The sequence below is a fragment of the Notothenia rossii genome, assembly GCF_949606895.1.
Source record: "Notothenia rossii genome assembly, chromosome: 1".
Taxonomy (NCBI): domain Eukaryota; kingdom Metazoa; phylum Chordata; class Actinopteri; order Perciformes; family Nototheniidae; genus Notothenia; species Notothenia rossii.
This window is the reverse complement of record NC_136912.1, coordinates 76,008,915-76,036,513: the sequence shown is the minus strand read 5'-3', so window position 1 is coordinate 76,036,513 and position 27,599 is coordinate 76,008,915. Positions and strand designations below refer to the sequence as shown.

At 40.0% G+C, this 27,599-nt stretch overlaps 1 protein-coding gene across 5 annotated transcripts in view; it reads right to left on the bottom strand.

Moving 5' to 3' along the window:
- The window catches only part of lrp8 (low density lipoprotein receptor-related protein 8, apolipoprotein e receptor), a 163,354-nt gene that overhangs the window by 39,865 nt on the left and 95,890 nt on the right, over nucleotides 1-27,599 (bottom strand). For all 5 annotated transcript variants that reach the window (XM_079668092.1, XM_079668088.1, XM_079668090.1 and 2 more), the window contains exons 4-7: nucleotides 22,975-23,103; nucleotides 7,140-7,514; nucleotides 3,219-3,341; nucleotides 2,384-2,506 (exon numbers count right to left, since the gene is read on the bottom strand). In XM_079668092.1, coding sequence (XP_079524218.1) covers nucleotides 2,384-2,506; nucleotides 3,219-3,341; nucleotides 7,140-7,514; nucleotides 22,975-23,103 — 750 coding nt within the window. The remainder of the gene's footprint in view (nucleotides 1-2,383; nucleotides 2,507-3,218; nucleotides 3,342-7,139; nucleotides 7,515-22,974; nucleotides 23,104-27,599) is intronic.

The following is a 27,599-nucleotide window of genomic DNA, read 5'->3' as shown; positions in this document are numbered from 1 at the left end:
TTGGGATGAGCCATTCTTTATGGCCCAACATTAGTGACCATCCTCACTAATGATATTGCGGCTGAATGGTAGCTAATCACTGCTGCAGAGCTCCAAAGTCTTGTGGAAATAAAGTGTTATTTATGTGCGGGTCCCTGTTTTATTTACATCATGCAAGCACATGCCTCACATCCTGCTCTCAGTTCCATGCTATTTCACTGATTGACAGTTGGCAGTGATAATGCAACTACTGTACACTTTAAACAATATACCAACAAATGCAGGGACATAGGAGATTGCTAGCAAGTAAACACTGATGCGAAAGAGCAGGAAATTCATTCAAAACCCATGTTAGACCTTGAGGATACAGAAATGTGTTAAGTAAATAACGTGTTACTTTGAAGACATTTCATATGCTGCTCTTTTCCCATGTTTGATGTAATGGCATTTGTAAGTTATAGTTAAAACAAGTGGGGTGCAGGTTTGCGCTTAAACACCCTGAAAATATGTTTAAAGTTAATGATGCAGTTACTGGTCAATCTCATTACAGTCTATTACCCTCCGCAAAGAGATCAGAGCCAGCTGAAAGAGCAGCACACTGAGATACAGTATCGTATTAAACCTATGGTGATGATCGGCTTGATCCCCTTGAGCGATCTCTAGAGTCTCCATCCTGTACCAGTACTTGAGTGCAAGCAATATACATTTTATTAACAGGTATGTTTTTCTCATCTGCCTCACTCTGTTAGCAGCTGGACCGCACTGCTTGTGATGTGAGATCCGTGACTGAAGCCCTCTAAGTGGTAATTATCAATGGTGTGTGGATAATCCATGTAGTTCCTTATGGGTAATGTAGTCCGATCACGTTTTCCTGGCTGCGAACGCACTAGAGGGCAGATTGGCTCAGCTCTTTGATCATAACAAGGCCGTTGAGAAATTTCTTGATTTACCCTGCCTTGATCAAATGAAGCTTATTTTGCTTAGAAGAGTGACCACCCACATCAGAAGCAGCTGGTGATGGTGTGCATTAGTTATATCGCACCAGAGAGTATGTACACCCATGTTGGCCTGAGGTGGTGAAAGGTCTAATGTTCCTCTGTATGTGTGGTGTGTGTGTGTGTGTGTGTGTGTGTGTGTGTGTGTGTGTGTGTGTGTGTGTGTGTGTGTGTGTGTGTGTGCGTAGGTGCGTGCGTGCGTGCGTGCGTGCGTGCGTGCGTGCATGCGCATAGCCGTGGGAACATGTTTCAAATGGGGGGTGCTGTGGGGATGACACCAGGGCCGGTTTTCACCAATTTGCTGCCCTAGGCAAGATTTTAGCTGGCAATGAAAAACCTCTACAAAAGACCAATACACTACAAACAGAGAAACGTATTGATATGGTGGACAGCTTATATAAAAAGGCTTCAAATGTATTTAGTATTGCCTGAACATGTTTTAATTGGGGGGTGAACTTCACATCCTCTAGGGGGGTCCGGGGGTGCCCCCCCGGGAAGATTTTTTTTAACATTTTAAAGTAAAATGCTTCAATCTGGTGCACTTTGAGCGCCCAAACTAGAGACTGATCTAGGGAATACAACTCTAAAACACCCATATGAAAAAGATCGGTTTGCATTTTAATAATCAAATAAGTATGTGAACATATCCAATAACCCATAGCCAATAACAAATAAATGTAGGCTAACTTGTTTTATTTTTGTGGTTCATTTATATCTTATTTTATCAGTTAACATTAATTAATTTATGCATATTGTTAAGTATCTCCAGTTTTAAACAGTATTTTTGGTTTACTGTCCTACAGTACATTGGAATGATTTCAAACCTGTTTTTATTTATCCTAATAATTATAAAGGAGTGCCTTGGAAATATTTGTTTACATAAATTGTGATCAAAACATTTGAGACCCACTGAGATAACTTAGACTAAAGTGAACTATCTAAGCCCTCAGAGTCCTTTACCTCACTGAGCCTCTCAGTCTGACAGGAGAGCTCTCCCTCCACATTATTGTAGAAACAGCTTCTTATATCTGTTAGCGCAGCAGAAGCTAACAACATTCCCCGCCGGTACCGGTGCACCCCCTCTCTCTATCACGCTGGCTCTGAGCTGCGGGCGCCTGATAAGCCAATATCCCCCACTTTCATCACTTACAGCGGCCATCGTACAGGGCAAATGGAAAATGTAACCGGGGTGAAAACGGTGTTATCTTTACTTAATTATGAATGTTGTTACATCAAGGCTTTTTTTTGATTATATGTGTATTTAATCTTGTGGAAGTGCAGTTCCCCTGTCCTCCACCAGGGGGTGCTGCAGCACCCTCAGCACCCCTACTTCCCACGGCCCTGTGCGTGCGTGCGTGTGTGTGTGTGTGTGTGTGTGTATGAAGAGAAACGGAGGATAATCATCTTACCACACTCCTTCATCGGTTCATCAGACCAGTCCTTGCAGTCTTTCACATTGTCACACACCTTGCTGCTGTCAATACACTCCCCGTTCTTACAGCGGAACTTTTTCTGCCCGTCACACTTTGTAACTGTGAAGAGGACACAACAAAGTTAGGGATCAGGGTTTGAATTGAACAAACCGTGTATAACATTCAAGTTAGTGACACTGTTGAACGCAAACAGACACAGTGGCACAGTACATGACAGCTTCTACACACAAATATACAGGTGCATTAGAAAGAGTACAAAAACACACTTCAGGTTCAAAGCTGGACTTTAAACATTTAAAGATCAATATTCCTCAAATGCAAAGTTTCTGAAAATGACTTCAAACTGTTCTGTTTTATAATATGCACACTCAAGGTCATGCATACACCATATGTAGACATTAATTTGATATTAGGCCTCTTAGACTATCTTTCCTCTATGTTCTGATTGAATTAGCAGCACAGACCTCACTTCTTTAAGCAGTTTCCAGAAAGGTCAGATTTCACTTGTGCAGCCAACTGCAGCCATCTGTGCTACTCTATCCCCTGTGAGTCTTGTTGGTAGTATCATAGTTGTACATAGATTTGTTGGGGGAATCAAGTATGACCACAATGGCAGTGAAAAATGCATGAAGCTAATGATTATAGATATCAGATATCTCTCTCTCTCTCTGCTCACGGAATATGAATCTTATTCCAACATTCAGATGAAAAAACTGAGTTCTGACCTCCCGCATTATATACTGTAAGTAAAAATGTATTAAATACAGCTGTGTCGTTGTTGTTCAATGGCTTTTAGTCATCTGACACTTACTGTTGAAACAGCCGGCTTCATCACTGTAGTCCGGACAGTCGTGTACTTTATTGCACTGTTTGGTGCCGTGGATGCAGGATCCATCGCCACACTGGAACTCATCAGGACGACATGTGAGCAGGGCTGGGGACACAAAACAAACACAACTTATATTAGAATAAGCATTTTTTGTTTCCATAACAATTACAGTAAACTTGTAATTTGTTGGTGTTACAAATACCGGTATTGGCAGTAGGCACTGGTGGAGAAAAAAAAGAATCTTAATCATTCCCAAAAGTCTACTCTAATTAAATATCTATATCCCTGTAAAGGTGAAGATTTTACACACATAAAAACACACACACACACAAACCCCCAACAATAATTTCAACTGTATCTATGAAGATATGCACTTCTGTGTTGCTTTGCTTATTAAGCCAACTCGGAGTGCATCCCAATCCGAAAGTAATCAGTCACACGAATACCTGCACAGATAAAAGCCGATGGAAATAATAAGCAAGCAGGTATTGCTTCATCAGCTAATGAAAATCCACATCTATCCATTATGTGTGTGTGTGTGTGTGTGTGTGTGTGTGTGTGTGTGTGTGTGTGTGTGTGTGTGTGTGTGTGTGTGTGTGTGTGTGTGTGTGTGTGTGTGTGTGTGTGTGTGTGTGTGTGTGTGTGTGTGTGTGTGTGTGTGTGTGTAAGTGTGTAGGGGCATTTGTTTGAGCTTGCTCTAACAGCGAGGGCAGGTTTATTTAACTCATTCGTCTTTTTAACTGGCTGTTTAATTATTCATGTTTTGTGTTTTGGACTGGCTCTGCAAAGGGAATGTAGGAAGACATGATCAATGGCTGGATGCCACAAAACAGTGTGGTGCACAAGCACTGTATCAGGAAATACGGGTCACACACACACACACACACACACACACACACACACACACACACACACACACACACACACACACACACACACACACACACACACACACACACACACACACACACACACACACACACACACACACACACACACACACACACACACACACACACACACACACACACACACGTCAAAACTAAAGTGCATGTAAGCAGCAAATGTTTGCACTCGGCATGAACACACAGGTATGCGGATTTATAATGATAAACTAATAGAATAAATAATCCTATGCCATCATTACATGTGCTGGCTCTTCCTGTTAAACGATTGGGAACTTAACTCAGCTAATTATGATGAATCTCTAGATGAACAGCAACAATAATGGACTCCCATCTTCAGAAATGTTGGCAGGACTGAAAGTAGAGAACCAAGTAGAGATACGTTTTGAAAATTTCTCATTTAGATTAACCTCCTCGAAGTCACTTGTCCCAGCATGGCGTGAAATAACACAAGATTATTGGAACAGATGTTTCAAATAAGATGGGAGATAATAACCAGGGGATGGGTCCATGCGAATGAGCAAAGTCTGATGGAATAGAGGAGGGGAGAACAAACTGGAGACATGCAATGATTCTCACATTTCTAATTTACATTGAAATGTTGCACCTCCCCAAGCTGAGCTCTGCTTTCTCATTTACATCAGCCCGACATCTATTACATCTTGTTTCACACAAAGCTCCTACCACCCACCTTTATTCACAATGTGATGAGCACGCGCACAAACCCAATCAAATACATATAGTACACACAGCTCTGTCTCATCACATCTGTCAAACAGTGAACATTTCATTTGACACATTGAGATAGATGACTCCACTGGCACATGATGGCAAGGCAAGACGACTTGATTTACAGTCAGAAGTCATAATTATTCAACTACATTAGCACGTTGGTTTTTTGTTTATGTATTATGTATGTAATGGCATTCTTCCCAAATATAGTCTTAAACTGCAAACCTAAATTACATTTGAGTAGGATAGCCATCAAATTGAGTAAAGTATTTTTTAAATAAATTAAACTGCAATTTGGTCATAAGGCTAAGAAGCTAGGCTACTTCATTACATTACAGGTTTCCCAAAACCTTGCTAAACATCAGTTTCAAAGAATTTTCAGGTTTAATTCCCTAAAATGTAAGAACTTCCCATCCTTTAAGACACACATATCAAGGTTTATTACCATTGTACTTCCTCTAGACAGGTGGAGCGTCAAACAATTATACATTTGCAAGAGACACAAGCGGAAAAGATCCTATTTACTAACATTAAGTAAAAGAAAAATATCAAAAAATGTTAATTTCTTCTTTTCGCACAAAACATACACATTCAAGCACTTGTTTGTCTTTGTCTATTTTCAATTACTTTCAAGGAATTTGTTTTCATTTAAATTCATAATTTATGTAAGCATTTCAAGGTCCTGTAAAACCCTAAGGAAGACGCCTCTGAGGGAAAAGAAAACCTTAAGAAGATCAGTTATTTCAGGAAACCAATCAATAGTCGTTTATCAAATTCACATATTTGGCAATAGGTAGAACTAAGAATAACCAGCTGATAACCAGGATAGTTTACTATAATTACATTTGAATTTGAAGTCATTATTCACACGAAAAAAAAACTGCATTTCATGCAGTGCATACCTAAATAGTAGTTTGAACCTCAAAGATAATAATATATAATAACCTGTTGTTACCATATGATTGAGAGATGGCAGGGTTTTAAAGATGACTATGACACTGTATGTGCAGTGGTCTATACTTTGTCACAGTTTCTTTTTCTGCGGTATTTACTGTATGGTAATTCACGTTTGAAGTGACTACAGCAGACTGGAGTGCCTCTATGATTGCAATATTATTTCATTATTTGCAAGTGCATGAGAATCTGCTGTCTGGGACTGTATTTGTGAGCACAGGTATCAACATGTGTCTGTGCGTTTGAGTGTGAGTGTGTGTGAGTGTGTGTGAGTGTGTGTGTGTGTGTGTGTGTGTGTGTGTGTGTGTGTGTGTGTGTGTGTGTGTGTGTGTGTGTGTGTGTGTGGTGTGCGTGTATCATGTCGTATGTGCGAGGCTGCTGTCATCTCCCTGAGTGGTGTGTGGGTGTGTGAAGAGGACACCAGATGGGGGTCTTACTTCATGGAGGACCTTCACCACACACACACACACACACACACACACACACACACACACACACACACACACACACACACACACACACACACACACACACACACACACACACACACACACACACACACACACACACACACACACACACACACACACACACACACACACACACACACACACACACACACAGTTTCTCCTTCTGCTTCCACAGATCACAAAGTTGCAACACACTCATCATTATAAAGTTGAAGCCTTGATCGTCCTTCAAACATTTGGTGGCACAACATGATTTGTCTCGTAGTCTTTGTTCACGACACATGACATGTCAGCCTTTGAAGTAAAAGCCTTCAGTAGTGGAGAGCCACAACCATTGTTCCCCAACATGCATACATTAAATGCCTTTATTAAAGCCTAAAGCTGGAATTAACTTTTTTAATTTACCATTAAATTAATAAAAAAATAAAACAATCAACAATGAATTCACCCTCCAAACAAGTGCTGAGTGACGCCATTGAGTCATATAACAGATACATTACCTTAAAGAACCATAGCGATTATATGACACATTCATAACAATGACTGTAAATGTAAATCAGTGGCAAAGCTGCTTCCTGGTCAAGGTACATGACTGGACTGAATAAAGTTGTGCAGTTGTTCAGAAAAAAAAAGAAGTTTGTTTTGCTCTAATTATTATTTTTCTTTAGTGTTCGGAAAACAAGACAACAGGGTTATGCTACTGGGTGATAGGATTTATGATAATTAGAGGGTTTATCCTGATTATAGTTCAAACGAAAGCAGCATTATCCTTAAGGAGTGTATTTACTCATTTATCCAACTACTCCATACACATTAATACAACATATCCACAGATGACTTACCACAGTTTGCTTCATCAGATTTATCCTTGCAGTCTGCATCTCCGTCACACTTCCAGTTCATGTGGACACACTCCCCGCTCCCACACTGGAACTCTCCCACCGGGCAGCGAGGTTTCTGGGGCTCCGTCCTCCGGCTGCAGCGCTCCATGGACTCATCCGACTTGTCCTTGCAGTCGGGGTCTCCGTCGCAGCTCCACAGGGCGGGGATGCACTCGGAGTCATTGCAGCGGAACTCGTGCTGGCCGCAGGTGGGAGCCGTGCATTTCTCCTCATCGCTGGCGTCCCCGCAGTCATCGTCGCCATCACACACAAAGATCGGTGCCACGCACTTCCCATTACGGCACTGGAAGTCTTTGGAGGGGCAAGCCTTGGCATCTAGGGGAAGAATGGGACAGGCGGAATGGAAGAAAGACACAAGCGGTTATATAAAAATGTACTTTAAATCCCATCATTCTCTCAAACTGGATTGAGCTGCCATAAAACGACATCCACTTCAACTTATTTTGGAAGCAGACATTAGTGGGTAGGGAGTAGATGTGAGAGAACGTGAGTCAGAGGACAGATATAGTTAACTTAACACTGCGTATATTCAAACTTTGTGGGGGAGTAGGAATGTGTGCTGAAATAACTTTTTATCGGTTATCTGGCGATGGGGTGAAATATAAATGTTGTAAAAACGTAATGAGCAGAGGGCAAATAGAGATGTTCCTTCTTTTCTCTGGGGCTTTTGCTTTCTGGTGAGAGTAAAATAAGGAGTATGAACTTAAGACAAACTGGTGACTCTGCATGGTGCTGTGGAGCATCTTTTTAAAGCACTCAGGCCTTGGAAGTTGGACAGTAAAGGAGGATATGCAGTAACAGGTGTACAACGAGATAGAGTCAGGGGAAATAAATTCAATAAAACATAAAAAGGTTATTAAATGAAAGAAATTGTTTCAACTGCAACAACAAATTCCCAACTCTTTAAACATAAATGCACTGAAACCCAAAAAAGAAACGCTGCATTGAACCATATTAAGCACAAGGTCGTGAGCATATGTGCAGCAGAAGTCCAGAATGTGGAAGCAGGTGTATAATGAGCAGAGAGGACACAGCTGCAGGTGCCTGCCGCAGTGCAGAGCCCTCCTCCACAAGTGAGTGTGTGTGTTTATGTGTGTGAAATGTTTGTACAGACATACCTTTAGAGACCGGCTATGATAGCATGTGTTTATTTCTTGTTTATTTCTTCTTATACTCAGAAGGCTTCTGGGAAAAATATTTTAATGAGTAATATGTAGAAATTGGTTAAACTTTTCATGTATCTGAGTGTGTTCTTTGGTTTTACTGGCAAACTGCATGTTTCCTCTTTGCCATATCCCAGCAGTGACAGTATCTAATTGCAGTCAGGTTGGACAAATCAATTTAAATCATGTATTATGCTTTAAAAAACTCTTGTCATTTGATGTTACTTATCTCTGGGCAACAAATATAAGCGCTTCACTTTCTTTCTCCTCCACCTACCCACACACCGCGCCAGAGGGACTCATTATGATAATAGGCTATTGGATTCCCTGCTAGCTATTACTGCTAGCATGCTAATCATCCCCAATCAGATCTAAGTAATTTAATTAACATGAGCACATCAACAACATCAGCAACATCCCAGCAGAAGCTCAGGTGGTTTGGGGGTCATGGAGGGTGCTTGTGCAAACAAATACGGGGCAAAGTTAAAAGCGATTATTTTTAAAACTTTCTGTTCTAACAGCCATAGGCTTTTTGTTTATGAAAATCATAAAAATATGTAGTTGTATTCCAGAGGGTGATGAGGGGCTGGTAGTTAGACTAAACAGTGTGTTTTTTTTATGCTTTAAAGAGTTTTAGATTAAGGCAGGGAGCTTGGTCAACCAGGTGTGCTAGCTGTAAACTTTAAGGCTGGAATAAGAAATGTGTTAGTATGGTTCCCACTGGGATATTGAGCTACAAAACAGATAGTTTGCTTTCAATAGCTTTATTTCCACTACAGGAACAGACAGAGGGCTTAAATGTCATCGAATGTTATGTCCCATGGATACAATAAAACAGATTTAGCTTGGGATTGCTACAACAAAAGTGGTATTAAACCCATTCTTTCACAAAATCCATACAGGAGGTTTGGAGGGCGTCTATTCTCTTTAGGTTCTACCCCTATCCCTAGATCCGTGGATAAATCTCAACTAATTCATTCGTGACTGTCATGCCGATACAAAAACATTGAAGCCTGGTCAATCTGGTGACAAAAAGCAGAAATGTAGCTTTAGTTTACCAAACATACTGTAGGTAAACAAAAGTCTGATTGTGGTCGGAATCAGCTTTTTCTAAAATAGCACTATGTATCTATGTTACTATGAGTTTCTGATGAATCATTATTTTGTATTAATAACCAGACAAGTGAAGAGTGATTTATGAGTTTACATCTGATCCTTTACCAATAAGGAATCAGTGCTAATTATTGCTAAAAGCACTGATTTAAATGACAACCAAGTTGAATAGTTTAAACGATCATTGCTGTGTGCTGTATCTATGATCACTGGTATTGGTAATGGCGTAATGTTGAACTATATGATACCATAAACCTGTATATTTTGGTTTTCAGAGAATAAAATGCCACCTGTCTGCTGCAATTCAGTTATTTCTTTTCTGTGCGTCCACTGAACCAGATATTTAGGCCATTAACTTCTTCTATTGACTATCATTACAATAAACTATAAAACGTTTGATTGCCGTTTGTGCTGGACAAAAGTAGAAAGAAAAATGGTCCTGTCTTTGACAAAAAGCAATTTCCCTTTTATTTTTGCTTGAAGGTAATCCAGAAAACGTATTTCAAGACTTAAGATGGCTGGACAAAAGTAGAAAGAAAAATGGTCCTGTCTTTGACAAAAAGCAATTTCCCTTTTATTTTTGCTTGAAGGTAATCCAGAAAACGTATTTCAAGACTTAAGATGAGCAGATTTGCAATATTGCTTTCTGAAGTACTTATATTATTGACCTAAAATACAATATTTGACATGTATCAGACCATAAACTGTTCTGTTCTATACCATTTTTCAGGGACTCCCCACAGTGTATAGGCTCAAATCAGCTGTGTGTTACTTCAATCCCTTGATCCTATCACCTGGCTACTTCAAAGCTGACACACGCTGAGAGGACTTTCGCAGATCAGTCAGTAAAAGCGGTGTCTCGATTAACAGAGGCCAAAACCAATCCTCAGAAACAGACAAGGTAAAGGTTTTAAGGAGACAGGTTCTCGGAGGAGCACAAGGGGCGGTAGATCTTTTGATAGAACGAGAGTACAAATGTCCTTTCCCACCATAAGGGACCTATCCCAGGCAACAGCAAGTGGGCAGATTGTATAGCAGATAACGGCGGAAAAGATCGATGGTATGATGCGAAAGGTTATAGATTAGATATAGTGGGATTAAAAACACTGTAAATGTATTGCATGCTATAATGGTAAAAAAAACATCCTACTAAATTCAACCAATAAATAAATGTTGAGATGAATAAGGCTATTTGACTGAGCTTGAATCCCCACAGTAAATTAAACACATCCATCCAATGGAATAAACAACCAATTACAAATTTAAACAGGTAATCGGTAGTCTGATTACATCTTGGCAGTAACTTCCCCAACCGGCAGGGGATTGGGTTTAAGTCGGGGTCGAAGCTTTCCATCCATCCATCCATCCATCCATCCATCCATACCTAGACCCTACAGGGGACAGCTAATAGATGGAGCACTGAGATAGGGCACAGCTCAATGACCTTGATCTGAAGGATAATTGAACTCTCTTCCAGCATGGCCTCGTCCAAAGGAAGTGCCTTTGCACACAAACACACTCATACAGAAATAGATGATATTTTCGGAACACACTTGAAAAGGCACAAACAATTATACATGTGTTGACTAGTTCCATTATAGTGCTCAACCAAGTATTCTAACACATGCAATACGCAGGAACACACATGAACACACACTTCACTTCAACCTCCCTTCGAAACGCTGGGTTTAATGTTTCTGGAGCGTGGAATCCAATCAGACTCTGTTCTAACATGTCAGCCACCCAGCCATGGTGTGGGTTCAACTACACCTGTGCACAAGGATACACATAATTTCCCCGAAATACACATGCTTTTCACAAACCTCTGTCCACCAGGTGTGCGGGCGGGAAAGCAACTTGAAGATCACAGATCAGCTCTAACGATCGTAAATATAAATTGCTCAGTGATATTCACCACCATTTTCCAATGCAGCATTTAACCGGAAACAAATACACGTCCACTTTACAATCTGCACATAAACACAGACTGTAACAGCTGAAGGCATTTTAGCGGAAAGTTTGCTTAATGAGCCTTATATAAAAGACAACTATCATGTACATCTCATCAATATCAATATGTATGCCTTATCTTTCACAATAAAGCATCAATACAAAAAAATGGGTTGAGTCAAGCATGGCTTGAACTGTCAGATACACAATCGCAAACAAATCACTGTATATTGTCATTACGATTGATGGGAAGAAAACAAATTAAAGAGGAGGGAAAGATTCAGTTCAATTATTCACCATTTCTTTAAAAACATACGAGCCCGAACCACAGCCAACCCTTCAGGGCGTTTTTCCATCAGGGCTGTGCAGGACGAGAACCCAGTGCCTCAAAACAGTATTTTCACATAAAGCTCAGCACTAGACCGAGGGGGTTCTTCAGAGTTTTCTGATTTGAAGGTAATTTGAGACCAGTGTTAGTGCATGACCTGTCGCTTTGCAGAGTGTATTCTCTATTAAGACCCTAACCTTATAAAGCATGAACACCAAAAACAAAGGTAAAATGTCATACACTCGGAAAAACAAACAGACTTTCTTTTATCCGAAGAAGCTAAATGCAACAAAAGAACATTTGTATTAAAAGATACAATAACAGCTCGAGCAGTGGAGGAGGCAAACTATTATCGCTTTCAGTCAGTTAGGTCCCTGCATGACAACCTGCTCCTGATGTAAGCCAATCAATACATCTCTGTATCCATCTCTCTTTTATATCAATCTATACTTTTCATGTACAGTGACTAATTAATTGAAACTGACGGTGCAATGCAGCATTCTTTCCTAAACGGTAAACATGCTTTCTGTCAAGATCTCACTAATGATGGCTGACCTACTTCACCTCCTCCACAAATACTGTATATATACAGGAAAGAAGTAAATTATAAAATCAGTGTGCGTCTACCTAACACCTCTTTTTTTAGAGGTATCTGTAAACAAAGTGCCAATTTAAAATGTATAAAGTAACACTTTCAATGACTGCAATTTTCTATGCTTTATAAAATATACTTATCATTTGGTAATGACAAGTATGACTATAGTTTAAGCACTTCTAAATATTCATAATGCTTTATAACAATAATCATAGCACATTATAAAGCATTGTTATAATGATTTTAATTAGGTTTATGATGCATTATAGTCATGGTAGTCATATAAAGGGTTACCCAAGTAATGTAGAAATGACTATCATTTCCTTGCACTCCAACTCTCGCCGGCGCTCTGACACATCTTTATGTATTGAGTCAGTATTTTTATGACATTTGGCTAATGTAGCATTTGCTATGTATCAAGCACCATTAGCCTTGATATCATTAAAACAGCAAACCATCAGAGGAAGTGCCAGAGGAGCTGAAATCCAGGCAACTGTAACAAGATGGTAGTGAGTTGCAAATGTCTAGAAATGTAGGCCTACCACTTCTGATGGGGACTGAACACTGAGGAGCTGAGCAGGGAGGGGGGAGAGGCCGTTTTGGATCATACTTTTGATGCAACATGTTCTGCAGAAGAGCCACAGGGGCCTTGAGTTTGCGTGAGTGTAAGTCTGTGTAAAAACAGACATAGATAACTTGACATGCATTCCCTCTTCAGGGCTCTCACAGTGTTTATCAGTGCTTTGGCTACATTAGACCTTTGAACACACACACACACACACACACACACACACACACACACACACACACACACACACACACACACACACACACACACACACACACACACACACACACACACACACACACACACACACACACACACACACACACACACACACACACACACACACACACACACACACACACACACACACACACACACACACACACACACACACACACACACACACACACACACACACACACAAAGCCCTGCTCTTCGACTTGCTGTAACATAAAAGTGATCTTCTTGTCCTGGAATGGAATAGATAGACGGATGACATTCTGAATAGATTTATCACTGACTGACAAACAGAAGGCAGCCTCCAAAGGAAAAGAAAATCACTTTTCAACAGCCAAATTAGGTTTTCACCAGGCAAGGAGCCGGCATGTCATGTTCGGCGCACTGCTGGAAACCGTCATCTAACATGCCAGTCATCTCATTTGGTAAGCTAATGTGAAAAAGATTAAAATAAAAAGCAGAAATCTTGCCAGTGAAATATAATAACTTATTTTATAGAAACAAAGCCTTTTCCTTAGGGATCTAAAGGTAATGGAGAAAACCTCTCGTCATCTGTTAAGAGCTCAAACTAATGTCAATATCAGGTTCAATCTAGACTTATACAACAGTTTTCACTTTTGTGATTTCTGACCCTAGCGTGCAAGTGCTTCACTTAAATAATAACGAACACGAAAAGAATACCAATACAGCATTTCGTTTTCAAGGTTAGATTGTATTTTCTCAGAATGAAAATGTGTCAAACTGAGTGTTGAAAGCTGCTGAAAATAAGACCTCAATGTAGTGCGGCAGGAGAGCCCAGGGAATCTACGTGAAATGACAGCAAAGATGAAGAGAAAAATGGCACAAAATTCACTGCGAGCCAAACTCTCTGTTCAACTTGATTGATATACACCAGGGAGAGACTTCCTCTTAACCACCTTCATCATGAGCGGGGACTACTGGGATTGCACACACACACACACAAACACACGCGGACGTTTACGCACACACAAGCGATATCCAGAATAGAGCAGGATATTTCAATAGCTCAATCACTATGCCATCTAACAGCAGCTCAGACTGGAATATGAAATGCCTCAGCAGCAATCTCATAAGATTGTGTGTCTGCATGTGTGTGATAAATGTCCATTTGTGTCACTATATAAACATGTGGGTGTGTGTTTGACATAGTGTGTGTTAGGGATGCCATTGGTCAAAAAACATTTCATATCATTTAGGCCATTACATGTAAAGTGTGACATGGGCATCACTCCATCTTTTGTGGCTCCACTCAGTCGTTCAATCTTACCAGTACCCCCATCCCCCACCACCATGCACACACAACACACACATACATCAACACACACATTTTGCATGCCTGTCTTGAAAATAATTGCATTCACTCCCATAATTGTAAGGTAGTAAATCTATGAATACATTAAAAATAGGTCATTGTGATGTAGTGTGTTGATCACATTTCAAACAGTAAACATGTAATCCTGCATTTGACCACGCATGATAATGACATGATTACCGTCTGAGATAGCCTCATCATTCTTTTTGGATATTCTGGATATTACAATGCGTTGAGACACATAGCAACGCCTGGCTGTGCCCCTCAAGTGAATTGTAGATAGTGTTGTGTCATTAGCCCGAATAAAAATATCCCACAGAGGTTTCTCAACTTATTGGTACATATACTATTGTTTTGTGAGGATTTGAAAAACTCACCACTTCAGATATAAAGAATAATGATATAAAACAAGGATAACCTTTAGTACAGTACCTGGCAGCTAATAGCCTTTTAGGTCACAATACAAATATAAAATATAGAATGAATTTCTCATCTTTCAAAGAGGCTAATCTAACAAATCTGCTCTAAAACAAACTTTGGGCGAAGGCTTTTAGAAAACTCACTAGCCTGTAGTTTGGTAGAGTTTATAGGTTACTGGCCAGGAAAGCTGCACATTTATAAGAGTCTTCCTTTCCGACTTTCTATGTTCAGTTTTATTCCCCTTAGGTCAGGAGCAAAGTAGTAGTAACACAAGCAGCTTACCAGCCATCTCTGCAGGATTCTGAGAGTGTGTGTGTGTGTGTGTGTGTGTGTGTGTGTGTGTGTGTGTGTGTGTGTGTGTGTGTGTGTGTGTGTGTGCAAGTGTGTCTGTGTGTGTGTGTTGGGGGTGAAAGAGGAGTGAGTAATGTTCTTTAAGCTATCATTGGAAGAAAGCGGTGTGCCTGAAGCAAGTGCAAACGCCTCTAGGTGCGCAGCGAGGCTGTTTGTGTGCTGGTGCTCTATTACCTTACACCTACGCACAGAGTGAGAGCATTCAGAGGATTATAAATGAAGGAGAACATAATGGGGAGAAACTGAGGCGAGAGGCTACCACTCTGTCTATGCAGTTACCTCTTCTAGTGGAAATGTGGGTGAAGCATGATAAAAGAGGCAAAACCACACTTTGCAAATGTTTTACACAAATGCATTGCATGCGGTACTGTATCTTTATGTAGATACACTCTTCTGTGTTCTAGAGCCTAGAGCTAGCTGGACTTAACAGGTTATATATTGAATGTGTGTAGATACCTGGAGGAAGGGATGTGGGGTTCATGTGTGTACTACACGGATACTTGTATCCTTATGTACAAACGCTTAACACGTGCCACTGTATTTACTCCCCTCTTTATACTTCCTACCAGAATAACACATATACAGCACACATACCTACCAACCCTACCGATTTGGGCGGTAGTCTTCCGCTTTTGACATGTTTGTACCGCCTACCGACTTACCCTACCGATTTTCAATCTTCCCAAACTATAACAAATAAAAATGACACTACATAGACACTGGACTCGACTTTTGGCGGACACCTTTTGCAGCGTGTCTGTGATCCCATCATACAAACAGTCCTCTGTGTTTTTGAAACAGAAACAACGTGGAGAGGCAGCGTTACCCTCCGGGGCTGATGGGTAATCACTCCCAAATGAGTTAGGGGAACAGAGACGAAGCATTTGAGTCCTGCAGGGTTTCCCCGTTAATATCAGTGTCTCGAAAACACATGTTGGCGACTGAAAGACATCCAGTGTTTGGTGTTTTCCTGAAGCATCCTTCACCTACAGTGTCTCAACTGAAAGAGGACCACAAACATACAAAAAATGTAATACCTTTTTGAGATTTGGGGATATTTATCTCCCATTCTTTCACTTTTTCTGACATTTTCAACACCAAACATTATTTATATCACAATTTATCAGTAGAAAAATGCAGGAAATGACTTTTTTAATGCAGTATTTTCTGATTTATGGCGCAACACAAAGATATTTCGCTCTGTGCAAACCTTTGACTCTAATATGTCAACAACATGAAACAAGAATAGGAACCTGGCTATATCCAATGTACACACAAGAGTTCTACATCGTGACACATCCTTCATCACTGTCTCAACGGAAAGAGGACCAGAAACACATTGAAAATATAATAAAATGTGGAGACTTTGGGATATTTATCTCCCATTCTTTTACTTTTCGGGCATTTTACAGACCAAACATGTCGTTGATGTCACTGTTTACCAAACTACCACTTTTTCTGAAAAATGCATAAAATTATGCAATATATGTTAAATACATGGTTAGTCATGGAACTGGGGTTCCATTTCTTCTGATTACCTAATTTGGGCGTGCACATTTGCAGCGCGCAAACCTACCTCTTTTGGATTTGGAAAGGTTGGCATGTATGCAGCACACACACACACAATGTCTCCCTCCTCCGCACCTCTCTGCCCTGCTACAAAACACCAATTAACATAACCCATGTGGGCATTGATCGGGCGGCTTGTAACGTAACACAGCAGCTCAGGCTGGTGTGAAAAGAGCAACAGGTCCCCTGGGCCCTCAGGAGCCTCTCTGACTGCTGTCTTTCTCTCTGTCCGCCTGTCTCTCTGTTTGCGGTCCCCCTCTCCCCATAGCACTGACAGTTTATGATGAGTGTGTACTGACTACCCACTTTGACAGTATTTTCATAGCTCTCTAAGGACCAAAAATAGCCTTCTTGAATGAGATAGCGCTAAGCTAATGCTAGCGCTGGTTTAGCAGACATAAAATGAAAGTACTACGAGAGTCGACAGAGAGGAGACAACCTTTTCCCAGGACGCAATGATAGAAGCAAACACACTTTAATTAACATGTTGGGAAATTCATCCCCTCAATTGTAGATGATTTAATGAACTCAACCTCTTGATAAGCATCCTGTAGTTTCTATTAACAGGAATCTGTGATGCATTGAGAGGCAAAGGGAAACTCCCTGTGCCTGTTCTCATTTAGGCGTGCGTGATCTCATTAGGTTTGTGTAAATGTAAACTCCTCTGGTAATCAACCTTAATCATGCTGGATCAGCACCTCAACAGACCCCACACACACACACACACACACACACACACACACACACACACACACACACACACACACACACACACACACACACACACACACACACACACACACACACACACACACACACACACACACACACACACACACACACACACACACACACACACACACACACACACACACACACACACACACACACACACACAGGCATGTACACACGCTGCAATAATTTAAACAGTCCAATTGGTTGAAATTAAAAGTTGATTAGTGAATAGGTAAAGAACACTTTTCAATGATGCTTTGCTTCAAAATCTTCGCTTAATACGAGAAGAAAAGGCACAATTAGTATTCAGCAAAGTAAAGAGAGGCCATTAGCCACAAAGCACCGCCTTACGCAGACATACAAAAATTATGTTTAACCTACGCAAACTAACCCTGAAGCATGCAAAAACAGAGCTAGCAGTGGCGGAGTGCCCTCAACGTACGCAATTTTACATTAACATAAATTAAAGGCTTGTAAACTTTCTTCAGAGACCTTCCCTAAATGTAATAAAGAAGCTCTCTTCTGAATCCATGTTTTATTCAACATTTGGATATGCTCAATTAGCAGCCCTAATTAACGCTAGCTGTTCTCAAATTGTAGCTGCTGTGGGAGGGAGGGAGGGAGGAGATCAGAGGTGGAGGAAGAGGGTGGATTTGAAGGGGGCAGGGGTTCAAGCTGCAGATTAAAACAAGGAAATCAGTTTTTTAGGGGTAAGATAATAGAATGAATGTGTGTGTGTTTGTGGATGTATAACATTGTTTGTACACACTTTCTACTGCAGACTGAACATTATAGATTTAACATCATTTATGAAACTATTCATCGAAAAACACACAAGCTCCCAGCGACCACTGCATATGTCTTATTTTTTCACCAATTATTTCTGTTGTACTTCCACAGACCTTTTAGAGATGACTGCTTATTACTGATAGTCCTGATTGTTAGCGTGCGCTGCAGAAATGTAGGCATTACCACAAAGCCCTGCTGGCTGAGCTATTCATACAGCATTCTGCTCCCGACTGTTTCCAGACTGCTTTGTCACGTAGCTGTGCTTTGTTATCTGTAGATAAAATATTCTTTTAGTTTCTTTGTTATGTCTGTAACATTGAGAGAAAATCTATTTTGCAAGAATAATACATGAAATAGCAACAGCATGATTAGGTTTTGTGCTACGCTCAGTGACAGGAGAAAAAGACGGTAGATTGAAACTCCTGATAAATCATATTTTTTATAACGTGCTGTTTGTTTCTCATTCGGTAAAAATCATATTATTATTTTTTTTCTTTGACTGAGCTTCACTATTGTGCTTTATTGGTGTAAACTAAACTAGATTACCTTTTTAGAATTACTCTTGTCATAGTGTAATATCAAGGCAAATCTAATTTGACTTAGGTACATCACTGTGAATTAAAACAGCATTTAATAAAAATGAACAAAGAAAAAACCCTGAGGGAAAACTATGTCTTGACCATTTAGGTACATTTAAAAAATATTTATAAAACATATACATTTAACTGCATTGATATGTTGTTAAAATACATTTGAATAGCCTTTCACTGATGACCACTGCTATTACTGAAAGATGGACGAATAACACATTTGTAGAAAAGCACAAAAGAACTTGCTTCATTTAAAGACATAAAATATATCAGTTTGGCTGAAAGTTTTTTCTTATTATTATTGTACAGATTACTGAAAATGCACTTAAAGGTCCCATGTCATCCTTTTCTGGTTATTACCCGTCCCCTTGTGTGTTATGTAGCTTTTTTTGCATGTAAACGGTCTGCAGAGTCAAAAACCCTCAAAGTACACCCTATAGCGAGTAAAACTCTAACTCCAACAGGAGCTCCAACATGCCGTTTAGGACAGAGACTGAATACTGGTATATATACTATACAGAGATGCTGTATGAGAAACCAATGTGAGTTTGGAAAATTGCACAATATAAAGATATTCTAGTACACCTCAACAATGGAATTATGATCAGTAGAAATGGCCATGACATGGGACCTTTAAACTTGGATATAAAGGAAATAAAACAGAGCTAATGGATCCATTGTGTGGACTTTTTAAGGGGACTTTCATGTGTGAACTCAGATAACACGGGTCCTTTTCCATGGATCAGGTACATTTAATATTCAACACTACCACCTTCATCTTTAAATGATAGATCAAAAGCTTATCTTAGCAGGTTATTACAACTGCAGGACTCCGATAACACACACACACACACACACACACACACACACACACACACACACACACACACACACACACACACACACACACACACACACACACACACACACACACACACACACACACACACACACACACACACACACACACACACACACACACACACACACACACACACACACACACACACACACACACACACACACACACACACACACACACACACACACAATCAGGCAGGAAATCAATTATCATCCAGACCCCAATGAAAACTTTCATGGCAGTATCAACCACCTAATTTCCCACTGAACTAAGGGATAGCATCTCAGACAGATGAAAGGCTATAGCAAAAAAGCACAAAGTCTGATTGTCCTCCCAAGCATTATGCAGGGATAAAAAGAGATTAAAATGTGCAGGTGTAAACGGGTGAGGAAGAAAGGAAAGAAAATGCTCATGTTTTTAGTTCATGTTGAACATCATAGAAACAAAGACGGTATGTGTACAATGGCAGCTTGGGTTACATGAGTAAATCAACAGCTGCTGTTGTTTTCATTCGGTCATGACCACAAACTCCCTAATGTAATCACTCTGTGTACCAGCAGCCTACTCTCTTACAACCTACAGACAGAATGGAGATGAATGGTCGACACAGAGACTAACACTCAGAGCAAGCATGACAAAAGGGGAGTTAAACTATCAATATCCATCTGTCAAGAACATTCCAAGACAAATGTGTATGTTGCAAACTGAAGATAAAATATGAATTATACATATTTAAATCAGTTGGGTCGAGGCAAATACTCAAAAATGTAAACAAGCAAAAATGAATCTTTCGAGTGAAATATTAAAACTTTGACATGTTTGCGAAACCTGAATATTATTTTCATTGCTATAGTATCTATCCGGATTCAAATAGTATTAAGTGTTTATGGTATATGTTGAAGTTAATTGAATGTGCACAATGATAATTTTTGTAGATATGTGTTGTTAGATTATCATAATAACCCCAGGGGGTTCATTGTGATAATATACCACAAGACAACATTTCAATTAATTAAAGTTTAGATATTAAATTATCAAAAATTGCTTCTGCAATCTGTTAAAGTGGACCTATCCTGCTATATTTAAATAATATAGTGTAGGACCATACCTATATAAGGCATATTTATACTTTTTATTTTTCAAAATATCAAACAGATCATGCATTTTAGCCATTCCTCATTTCGCTCAATTTAACACTGTCTTTGCATGGGCTGATTCTGTGAGAACAGCACCATCTACAGGCCTGGCATATGTACTACAGTGTCTCCAGCGCTTTCGAACGGCAATGTCCGTGGCTGTCTCCTCCTGTTTGGTGGAGTTGGCCCAATAGCCTTAGCGCCACTTCTGTGACGTCATAGAAGTGTTCAAATCTGGATCAGTCTGTATCAGATCCGTTGCAGCCCCTTTTTAAGAGATTTGGGTATGGAGGAAAATAGAGAGGGTTGTGTTTTCTGACACTTGGTGAGTTCCCTGGAACACCGGGGACACATATTCATGTATAAAACACGTACAAAAGTGCATTTTGCATGATAGGTCACCTTTAAGTACATTAAAAGATTGTTTTATTTTCGATCTTCATGTGTCCCTTATTATGCATTCATGTATGCATACATGCATTTTGTGCATTACCTATATCATTACAACGTATGAATGTCACAGTGCCTGAGGGTTGGAGGCAACATTATGGAAACTGAGTTGTACTGGACACACACAAACACACACACACACACACACACACACACACACACACACACACACACACACACACACACACACACACACACACACACACACACACACACACACACACACACACACACACACACACACACACACACACACACACACACACACACACACACACACACACACACACACACACACACACACACACATACACACACACATACACACACACACACACACACACAAAATAGTCTGTCCATATACTTTTTATTAATTTTATAAAATTATTTATAATGTGTTATTATTGTTTTTAAGCCTTATAAATATTAGTGCCTACCGTATACCTATAATAAACAGAGCAAATTATATTGCATAATAGGTATGATTTTAGACAAGGGTGTCATGGACATTTGGTTATTTCATGCAATCTTATTATCTCACTACTTAGTAAATAAAAAAAGTTTGTGTGCATGTGTATTTTTGTGATAAAGGTTGGAATTCCATAATGCCATGGAACCCATGTACACTGAAAATCAATGCACGTTTTGCTATTGAGTGCCCTTTTAGCCAAGAGCAAGAAGATTTAGGCTCTATAATGTGTGTGAATGTGTATTACTATGGAAAGTGAGAGGGTGTTGCAGATGATGGATGTTTGTGTGTCTGCGGTTTGTTCACAAAGTAATTCTATAGATTTCCTATAATGCAAGCTAAGATTTGTGTATGAGCATTTGAGATATCATACTCTGGAATATGACATCTAAAGAGCTGAACGTCTTGAAAGACACTTTGAAGAGAGATATGTGGTTTTCCCTTCTTTAACATCCCACCAACTCCCTGAAGTCTGCATAGTGACCTGCTTCTCCAACTTTCCAGACCATCAAGCAACAGACAAGAGCAAGGACATGAGTAAGGGGAAGAAAAACCGATTATGTTCGACATCTCTAGACACATAAGACAGAAAAAATATATAAATAAATGAAGAGATGAAACATTTGACTTTGTATGGCAGCTTTGACGTTGAGTTTAAAATGTTCCCAGTTGCTTTTGACCAGATTAACTGAATCATTATGTGGTTCAAAAAAATATATTCCTCACATAGCCAAAAGTTGGTGAATTTGTGAAGCATTATTTTAGATCAGATTGTCGTTATTGTAATCAAAACCTGTTTTCCCTCTCTTTCTCTTTGGTTTTCAGATCTCAGTGTTTTTTCCACCTCTGCTGTTTTGGATTCTTTCAAAAATATCCATCTTTTTTCACGGTGAAAGAAAAGTAGGATCTGTAGCCGCTATATAAACTTGAATTGAAAAAAAAAAAACGGAATTAGCTATTGAAAGGCGTCAAGCATTATAAAATAAAGTCCATAAGTCCATTCATGTTTATTTCCGCAGATACAAGGATAAAAGCTCTACAGATCATAGTAATTGTGTAACTTGCCCCAGTTTTCTCCCATCACATCCCACATTTCCACCGCCCCCCTGGAACGTACCTGCAGCGCACTGCTCCTCATCTGCTCCGTTCTCACAGTCCCTCTCCCCATCGCATCGCCATGACAACGAAACACATTTGCTGGCAGCCCCTCCGCAATCAAACTTCTCCGGTGGACAGGTCTGTCGGCCTGTTGTGAGGGGGTAGATGAAACACAGCGAGGGAGACAGAGGGGGGAGATAGGGAAAGGAAAAGGAAAATGGATAGCAGATGAAGAAGTTGAAGAAAATGAATGGAAGGGAAGGAGAACAGAGAATAGAGAATGAAGACAGGCAGAGTGAAATGAGAAACGAAATAGAGAGGAGGCAAAAGATAGAGAGAGAAGGGAAAGCCAGTCAATGAAACAGTTTGATAACTTAGTTATCTTGTTGCTCCTATCGATTCTCCTGCAAAGGCCTGTAATTAAACCAGACACATAGTGACAGAGGTACAAAGAAGCAGCCATACTGTCAGGCAGTCACACAGCCAGTAAACACAACACACAGTACACAAACGAAAATAAAATAAACTTGAATCAGACGTGGAAAATACAAGCACTATGAACTTGCAGCCCGTATAAACTAGAGCTGCTTGTTTTCGGTATAAATTATTTTACAATTCATTATTTTGATGTGACATTGTCAAAATATCTGTTTTCATTGAGGACCTGCCACTGACGGTTTTTAGATAAAATTACTAAGACATTTAGAAAATCATCAAATGGCACAAACATCAGATGTTGAAGTGAAAAAGTACTCGTTACAGTTTGTCAAACATGCATACACACATGCAAAGAAACTGTGTGTGAGTGAGGAAGTGGTCCCTGTTGGTAAAAGCCCATTACAGTAGAGAAGGCCATTGTTCCTAAATGTGTAGCCCGTGGGGTTGGTACTGTACAGGCAAGACAAATGTAGCCGTCCAATACATCAAATTTACACTGAGTCCCCAAAGCAAAAGCGTATCCCTTCTTCTTCCTGCACACCACTACACCCCGCCTCGATCCCCCGCTTACCCCCGCCTCCCTGTTCAATCTCTCACACACACTCACACACCATAGGGACTCTAGCCCCAGATTACATTACAGTGCCTTGTCAAACTCAACTCAATCAATTATACATATTTGACCACGAGCATGCTTTTTGGCAACAAGCCTGAGTGTTTGTGTGCGTGTGTGTGTTTTGTGCCACAGATCAATAGTACCTATGGGATTTGCCTATTTAAGTCTCATTCCCTATTTATTAATCTCGTATTTTTTTCCACCTATTTTTTTATTTTTAGTAGTAGACTACTGAATAAATTGCTGCCATTCGAATGCTGCCCCTCATGGATGGACTCTGGGGGTTTAAGCCTTGCCGGTAGTGATTGTCAGCATTTTCTCCAACGGTGTAGTCTACATTGCCAGGTTCTACATCATTTAAAATGGGGCTACTGGTATTTTATTTGTCAATGGAACTGGACAGGTTTGTGGTCTGAATTCCTCCTTTCTTTGTGCAGGTTGATCTTTTTGAAGACCTCTGTTTGTGTTAATGGGAGGAAGGAGGCCTGTGAATCTGGCTTACTGTTCAATCAATTTCAATGTGTGTTGGTGTGTCTACTGCAGATACTTTAATATCAATACTAGTCTGATGTACATTATTTAATGACTCCCAGTTTGTGTGGATCAGCAGAGTCCAAGGGCTACTGTCCGAGACTTTCTCATACAAACCCATACAGAAATACAACCCCCTAGGGGGTAAGTCCACTAAGTGTGTGATTGACAGTTGGGTTAAAAGGATGTAATTTGTCGGACTGACCATTTCAGGCCCCGGTAGTCAAGAAGGGCGGAGTCATGGAACAGCTGCCAATCAAATGACTAAATACAGACAAGTAAGAAAAGACACTCCATTGACATTAATAATAAAAAACTCAATCAGATGATTTTCATCCCTAGGATAACAATGTTCACTAATTGAAATGGACTTTCCAATTTCTTATTATTATAAGTTCAAGTAATAATGTGTGACGATTAAAATGTCTGCTCTGCAACTCTCTATTTGCTTGGATGTTTTATATCAGCAGCTCTACCAATGTAATATATTCTATATTTGCTTTGAGTATTTATATATTGGAGTATTGCAGAGAATTCAAGAAAATTGGTATGTGCAAACTAAGTGAAGTGTTTTACACTGCTTGCAGGAACAAGAGCAGGTTGTATAAAATAAAAAAAGGTGAGATACATTTACATAAGTAGCAATACAACAGACACCAAGTGTGCACAGAAAAAGAAAACCATTCAAAGAGAGAAAATCCCGTAATATAAACTCAAGTCACATTTCTCCCTTCTGTATTTATAATTGAGCATCATAATGCATACAAAATCTGAGAAAAACCCTCTCAAACATTTTATATCAAGGTTTCCCTGTCTGACTTTGAGAATCCAGATGGTAATGGTGTTGATAATGACGTTGTATTCAATGTACTTGCCCCAGACTTTTGAAAGTCAGTGCTTAGCACAGGTTTGCCCTCTCTCTTTGTTCTCTTCTCACTTTATGCTGACAGGTGTATCCAGCAGCAGAGCAGGCACTGAGCAGCGCTGATGGACTTGTCAAGAGAAAGCTGGGGACACATCTATGCCTGCGGAGTTTTGTGCTCTATGATCATATTCCAGGTGAAGTGCCTCTTTCATTGCAGAAAAGTTTATAAAGGTTGCATTGCTTAAAAATGTTGAGAGATAGAACAAGTGACTCAGATGATGGTGGTGCAACTTTGCTCACACATTTATCTAATGAACACATTTGTACACACGCTTAACAAGGCAGGCAAACACATAACCAGAACTATCTATACATATAGCTACAATTCTTATTCTCAGCTGCCAGTCATAGGCGTTACCCAAATTCACAATTAGCCAGCTTTTATATTGAACATATATTTAATGGCTTATTAAACTCCTGGGGCGCAGAGACAAAAACGTGGCAGCTAGCAACCAGCTAACATGCTTTTTACCAAGGCGTACAGCGGGTCACAGCTGAGGAACTGATGCTAGCTAAACCCCAGTGGAGCTGCTTGGTGGCGAGCAATAAGTGATGGTGGTTGGAGACGGCAGCTCCCAGGTGGGTGCATGCATAATCGAATGAGTGTGAAATAGGGCCAATCCAAGCATGTAGGGTTAGTGAATGTATCCGGGATATATCAAGGTAAAGCAAAGAAATAACCACAATTGGCTCAATAGCCCGTTCACACCGGAGTACTTTTCCCACTTTAGTTCCGATATAGTTCCGAATTGTCGCGTTCACACCAAAAAGAGCCGGAACTAAAATTAGTTCATGAGAACCTTTTTACCCCCTTTTCCGTCCCTGCTAGAGAGACTCTCATGGGACTCTCATGCGGCTCTCTTGTGAGAAAAGAGCTATATTTCTGATTGCCACGCCCCGTAACACTCAAAAAAAGTGAAGCCACCATTTTATTATCCTCGCATTAGCATTATTAGCATTAGCATTATCCCAGCGCAGAAACGCAGAGAGACTAACTTATGGCAACACAAAATAAAACATGGGAGCTGTGGAGATGAGGGCGTTCTGGCGATTTACTCGGAAGGCTTCAGTAGAAGCTGCTGGGAGTCCCAGCAGTTTCTACTGAAGCCAGTCATGGATGTATAATAAGCCAGTCCCCAACTCCGGGGACTTCCGGCCGGGGATTTTGGGCGGCAGTATACGCCATGAAGTTGTTTGCGGCCTGCCAGTAAACCCAAAGCAGAAGAAGAAGAAGTGACGTCAGCGGCTTCATTTGCCTAATCCACCCCCAGGGACTTATTCCGGAGTGAACGCGATCTGTACTTAGTTCATCAGAACTAAAGAGTTTTGATGAACTAAGTTCTCATGAACCTTTGTGGGAAAAGTACTGCGGTGTGAAAGCGCCTAATGACCAGGTCACACCTTTTGGCTTAACTTCCATTTCTGTGACATATTCAGGCATGAACCTCTAATAGACTCACCACAGTGCCTTCTCATTCATACTGTAACCAATGCATTTATTTCACAGTTGCCCTGTGTTAGCAGTAATTTTCCTGTCAGCATGTGAGACTGTTCTGTTAGTATGACACTGAATTAGAAAGTAGCGGGGAGTAAGATAGCATACACATTCTTTTGATGGAATTTCTGTTTTGTTTTACAGGGCAGAATCAAGCCACCAAACACTAACATAACGTTGGAGAAGAGTAGCTCTAACAAAATATGCTGGTAAACTGACTGAACTATAATTTTAACATGGTAAACAGGGAATATTCAATACCGTGCTCTCACACTAATGATTTTATGTTAAAAATGAATACAGTGACCTGACGATATGCAGTTAACTGAATTCTGCAAACCAGATTCACTAAACATATTTTATTTGAATAGCCCCAAGATCTTATGCAAATCCCACAATTAAAGTCAAGTGAACTGGCACACACTGACATTACATTGGCTACAAGTAAAAATACAAAGACTTATGTCATTGAGGATTTAATTATCCTATTGATATGGTGCACACTGAAAAAACTGAAAAGCTGACTTTAATTAAATGTATTATGTAAACAAATTTCAATTTCAATTTTTGCCTTAATATTTTGAAATATGTGCAGCTGAATTTATATAGGCTTTGCTCGTCCTAGGGTGAGAAAACTCG